Consider the following 6,315-nt stretch of genomic DNA (forward strand, 5'->3'; position numbering starts at 1 on the left):
TAATAATAAATTATTATGCCGATGGTACTGTTTTACTTTTTAGTGGAAAAACGTGGACTGATGCTTATTATAATGAAAATTGCGGCTTAAAATTAATAAAAAAATGGTTCGATTTAAATTCACTTGTAATTAATAAAGATAAAACAATAGCTATCCCATTTTCTTTAAATAATAAAGGTAATACGTGTAAACCAATTTCATCTATACTACAAATTAAAATGCATAATTCTGTTTGTTCCGATATAAATTGCAATTGTTCAGTTATTAATGAAGTTAATGAGGTAAAATACTTAGGTATAATTATTGATAATCATTTAAAATGGAATAATCATATTCATTATATTTGTAATAAATTACGTAAAACATTATGCTACTTTGTTGTTCTAAGAAATATTTTGTCAATTAACTCTTTACGTATAATTTATTTAGCATTATTTCAATCTATATTTACTGTATGTATGGTATTATAGGTTGGGGTGGAACTTATAAATCCAGCCTTTATCCGTTAATTTTATTACAGTAAAAAGTATTAAAAATTTGTTTAAAAAAGCAGAAAAATTACCCAACTGAATAATTGTTGTTTAAACATTTCAAAGTCTTCAACATTAAACAAATGTATTATTTTGTTTTATTAAAATATTTTCATAGAAATTTTAATAACTTTGAAAGGTATATACATAAATATAGAACTAAAAATATGAATTCTCTGCGTTTCTCTGAACCAAAATGTAAAACCAGTGCTGCTTTTTATCATAGCATGAGTCAAGGTCCCAGATTATTAAACAAATTGTATTCCAATATTATGTTGACCACGAATCCTCTCCAAATTAATAAACAAATTTGTATTGGATTTATAGTTTGGGTTTAAATATATTAAGCACTATTTAATATCTGTTCACTCTCAATTTTAATTTTATTTTTGTCTGTATTGGAATCCCCTCCTGAGCACGAGTCTTACTCAATCGGGAGTGGGCTAGCTTATCTTTCTTTGTGTTTATTAAGTTGTATTCATTTCAATCTTACTAGCAATAAAAATTAATTAACTAATCAATTTGAATTATAGAGTGTGATTTTAAAAGTAACAGATCATGCAGTGCATGCGTAGCGTGCTCTGAATATTCTCCACTGGTATAATATATGGATGGATTCATAAATGTACTCGTATTTGCGATTGACAGGTGGCGGCCATCATCGTGGGAGTGGTGCAGGTGGTGATGTCGTACGCTGCCAGTGCTGCAGTTGACCGCGCTGGGCGTCGTATCCTGCTGTTGGTGTCCGCGAGCGTCATGGCCCTGTGTCTGGCGCTGCTGGGATTCTACTTCTGCCTCGAGGACGCTGCGGGCCTGGGTTGGCTGCCGCTGGTTTGCGTTACCTTATTCATCATCGTCTTCTCCCTGGGATTTGGCCCGCTGCCCTGGATGATGATGGCCGAGTTGTTCGCGCCCCGCGTCAAGGGTAACGCCAGCAGCGTCGCAGTCTGCACCAATTGGACTCTCGTCTTTCTTGTCACTTTTTCTTTCGGAAAGCTCGTCGCGGGATTGGGTGAACATACCACTTTCTGGATCTTCGCCGCCATCTGTGCCTGCGCCACCGTTTTCGTCTGGCGTCTCGTTCCTGAGACGAAGGGGAAAAGTCTGGACGAGATCCAGCGTCTTCTGAGCGGTGAAAGAGCGTGAGGCCTTGTTATACTCTCATTTTTTTTATGGAGTGCAGTTCGGTGGCTCCTTTGAACACCCACTTACAGATTTATGACTTCCTACACAAACACCTCTGACAATTCCATTCTGTCCCCTTGTCCCAACATTGCACAGTTGCCACAATCCTGGTGACCCTTGAAATGAGACTGACGGGATTCTTGGAATTCGGAAAAGATGCAGCAACTCTGCCTCCACGTGGATTTGACGGGAGCCTGTCAATTCTTCTGAACAAGGGTTGTGATTGGTTACTGACAGGAGAAGACAAGATTTCTGTCACAGTAAGGAAGACATTTATTTATGACAACCAATTAGTAGGGGGCAGTAGAAGGTCTGTCGGCAAAGTCCTCTCTATGAAACTGCACTCCATGAAAAAAAAATAGAGTAGCCTATACCAGAATATCCTAGCAACGACGTTCAATTGGCAAACAGTATGGAGAACATTGCCTACGTCATTGTGCTAGGTCGGGAATTTGAGTCTCGAATAGAGAGAGATCGTCTACTTCAATTTAAAGTCACTGGGATCGCATGAGATCATTTCATTCGGACTTCTTATATTGATTAATGAATGAAATAATTAGATAGGTATAGGCCTATATGTGTTTTTGTACATTATGCTATTGTACGTGTGCGGATAAATCATATTACAGAAAATATCTACTAGGAAGCTTTCAGGAAAATGCTCATTTTCCACATCCCATATTTACTCGGGAACTAAACACTTCAAATATAATATACAGTACCTGGCCACATTAATAGAATCATCTAAAACTTTTCGAATATTTTATTTTAATTTTACATTTACTGCAATTTTGTAATTGAAAATAGAACCATATTATCTCCACTACATTTTCAGAGCACATTTTGAAAAATATTTACATTTTCATGTCAAAAATATTTGAATACTACTTACTTAAGCCCATGTGAAATCTTTACATTTTAAGGATCCCCTTCAACTCTGAGTGGCATACTCGCAATCATTATGATTCTAATAACCTGTTTAGGCATTTTCTTTCAACTAAATTCATACAAATTCTCGATTGTGTTCAAATCCGAAGAATTTCCAGGACAATGCAAAGACTAATATTTTTCTGACAGAAAGGTTTTCACTCTAACAGTGTGACAAGTTGCTCCATCATGCATAATTATCATTTTATAATCTGAAATTGTAAATATTCTTTAAAATTTGTTCTGAAAATGAAGTTGGCATAATATAGATATAGTTTTATATATAAAATTGCTGTCAAAATAGAATTAAAATAAGGTATTTAAAAAACTGTAGAAGATTTTATTAATGTGCCCAGGTACTGTGTGCGAAAATGAAAAAAAATTGTAACGGAGCTTTGTGTGAAAATGATAGCAAAAATAACTACAGCATGAGTCAAAAGTCCCAGGAATCCTATTATTTTGGAAACGGAAGGAAAATTGAGATATCTGAGTTCCTCATCAAACAGTGGGTCAGGGGAGTATGGTAGGTATGGTATGTCAGGAACATAGGCGCCATCCTTAAATCCACCATATTGGTTCAAAGTGTAATTTTTAAAATGGAAATACGGTCATGTGGCATATCAGATAAGACCAGAATTAACTCATAATTTAAGTTCCGTAACCAACTTTGATATATCTGTTATGGTTGAAAAGTCATTTAATGTTCAATATGCCTGCCCTCATGCTGAACACGAAGTCGTTAGCGTTTGATCCAGTCGTTATGTACTTGTACGAGAATGTCTGGATAAATATTGTGACAGGCTTCTAGGATGCGTCGCTCAAGATGACGTCTATCGCGGATTTTCACCGCATACACGAGCTCGTGGCCTTGGTTTGACAAGGTTCTAACTAACAAAATTGGCAAAAATGTGTTTTTCATTTGTAATCACTAGACCCCGGAGAAAGTATGGTAAAGCACCCAAATATCTACAGGTTCCTAATAAGAGATACATTGTTAATTTCTCTGGTATAATTTGCCATTTCTCGACAACTATGGTAAATCAATGTTTGTGCTTCTAAGACATCGTGTTCTTTGTCTAACCTCAGTTGAAAGTAAGCAACGAAGCTGAGAGCAAGGAAAGTAATTTTTCATATTTTGAACTTTTGATGGTTTTTGTTGAGGAAGTGAACAGCAATTAATGTAAGGTACAACAAATTTATTATTAATTTTATAAAATTGCTGGGAAAATGTTGCCTATAATAAGGTAGATTGCTAATAAGAAAGAAAATAATTTATGACTTTGGGTAGCTATTTCATTTTTATTTATTCCGTTCCCTAATAAGAGATACCTAGGGGTCCTGTTAAGAGATAGTATCTCTTATTTAGAACCCTTATTTGGTTTTATTATGATGCTGACCTTTGAGACTGTGAAGAAAAAATGTTAAATATTACGAAGTGGTTGTCTTTGACACTGACCTTCTGAAATATGAATATCAAATTTACAAACCATACAATTTGACGGCTATACGTAAAAATGATGAAATTCGCATTGCTGTGCAAGGCGGTAACGCTTACTGTCTACCATCGGAGAGTTTCATAGCGTTATCGGGGCGAATACTGAACGCGGCTGGTACCGCTGCGAACGCTGGTTAAGCAATAAGCAACGGATTAGTTCTTCTGTTTCAAGAAGTACGATTCGAAATAAGTGGAATTAAGATTCATAGTGTACGAAATCCAGGCATAACAAGCAGATTGAAAGGCCTTTGCTCCTACAATCCGTTGGAATGCACAAAATGTTGAAGTTGCGAATGCCGATGGGAAATTCAATGTATACATCCCCCTCAAGCACATACTTGGATTTGCTGAAGATTTCAATAGAATTGAATTAAACACTAGGATTGAATTAATACTTAATCGAGTCCACACCTGTGGAGTAACGGTCATCGAGTCTGGCCGCGAAACCAAGTTGCCCGGGTTCGAATCCCGGTCGGGGCAAGTTACCTGGTTGAGGTTTTTTCCGGGGTTTTCCCTCAACCCAATACGAGCAAATGCTGGGTAACTTTCGGTGCTGGACCCCGGACTCATTTCACCGGCATTATCACCTTCATATCATTCAGACGCTAAATAACCTAGATGTTGATACAGCGTCGTAAAATAACCCAATAAAAAATACTTAATCGAACTCGGGCCACTATCAATGTCACTATTGGAGACGTTAGCAAAGTTGTGTCAGTATATCCTGGGTAATGCCAATTATAGATGTCTCCGATGTTGAGAAATTACGACTTACAAAAGTTTTGGTGAAGGATCAACCTTTACAAATAGCATTTAGTTCTTGGCTACTTCATGAGCATCCTCAGTTACCCACGTCTTCTTCAGTAACGTGGCAAATGAGCTCAACTAAGAATTTAAGAAAACCCAGACATGTTATCGTAGGATTTCAGACGGACAGACACAAAAAGGATGCGGATTGCTCAAAGTTCGATTTATGTGGAGTACGGGATGTGAAGTTATATTTAAATTCAGAAAGATATCCCTACCATTCCTTTGAAGTTGACGATGCTAATAATGCATATGGCTTCCTGTACGAAATGTATTCAGCATTTCAAAATTCGTATTATCAGCGTACGCCTTACCCATTACTGAAAAGGCATGACTTCATAAAGGAGTGTCCACTTTTTGTCATTGACTGCTCAAAACAAAACGAATTCCTTGACACTGACGTGGTAGCCATCAGATTACAAATTTCAGCAAAGGAAAATATATCTCCAAACACCAAAGCGTTTTGCCTCATCCTCCATGACAGAGAAGTACTTTACAATCCACTCTCCCACATCGTCACGGAAGTGATATAAGGAACATGGGAGGTCATTGACATCATCATCGAAGTGGTCTAGTGGATGTGAGGATGACGGTATATAAGCAAAATACATTGTGTAGGAACAACCACTGTCTACAATTTCATCGTTCGTCTTGTATCCTAAGACTGACGCACTATATGGACTTCTGCATTGTGGACATACAAGGCTTTCACTCAAGGGTTAAATCGGAATTCATCGCAAAGCAGATAGCTGTATCATCAGGCAGTTCTGGACTACTGGGGCTCTACATCTTCAGACCACCGCCAAACACTTATCCCGATGAAACATCGCAATCGTACGTCGAGAAATACGTCCATGGAATCCCGTGGGATACCGGCTACATCCAATATTCAGAGTTACCATCACTTCTTGAGAACATTCTTACTTAACATACCGCAGTGTACGTTAAAGGTGTGCAAAAGAAACTGTTCTTAGAGAAATACATAAAAAATTTAATGATTTGGAATATGGATGACTTGGGTTGTCCAAACTTAGCAGCATTGCAGATAACTCTCCCAACAAAAACATTCTGCATGTATCATGACTTCAATAATATGAAATGTACTCTGCAAAACGTAAAAATTCTAAAGAAATGACTAAAAACTAATACTAATGAATAATTATTATGAAGCATTTCAGTTTTGACTACAGGCAAACTTTTCTTTGTAGTTAATAATGTTATGCAATAAATGTAAGATTATTTAATTATAACTGAATTGTTTTCTTTTTCTTTTCCTTCATTTTCCTCAAGTGCATACTTCCATTCCTAATATGATCACATTAAATTTTTTTCCCACTTAAGGTCTGGGCTGGAAAGGTTACCCATTCACCC

General features: G+C 36.8%; 1 protein-coding gene across 2 annotated transcripts in view; it reads left to right on the forward strand.

Annotated features, from left to right (window-relative positions):
- The window catches only part of LOC138705190 (facilitated trehalose transporter Tret1-like), a 48,612-nt gene extending 42,418 nt beyond the window's left edge, over nucleotides 1-6,194 (forward strand). For both annotated transcript variants that reach the window (XM_069833929.1, XM_069833930.1), the window contains one exon: nucleotides 1,179-6,194. In XM_069833929.1, the coding sequence (XP_069690030.1) occupies nucleotides 1,179-1,676 (498 nt within the window). In that variant the 3' untranslated portion in view covers nucleotides 1,677-6,194. The remainder of the gene's footprint in view (nucleotides 1-1,178) is intronic.
- Nucleotides 6,195-6,315: the final 121 nt, after the last annotated feature.

This window comes from Periplaneta americana, chromosome 8 (genome assembly GCF_040183065.1).
Source record: "Periplaneta americana isolate PAMFEO1 chromosome 8, P.americana_PAMFEO1_priV1, whole genome shotgun sequence".
Lineage (NCBI taxonomy): Eukaryota > Metazoa > Arthropoda > Insecta > Blattodea > Blattidae > Periplaneta > Periplaneta americana.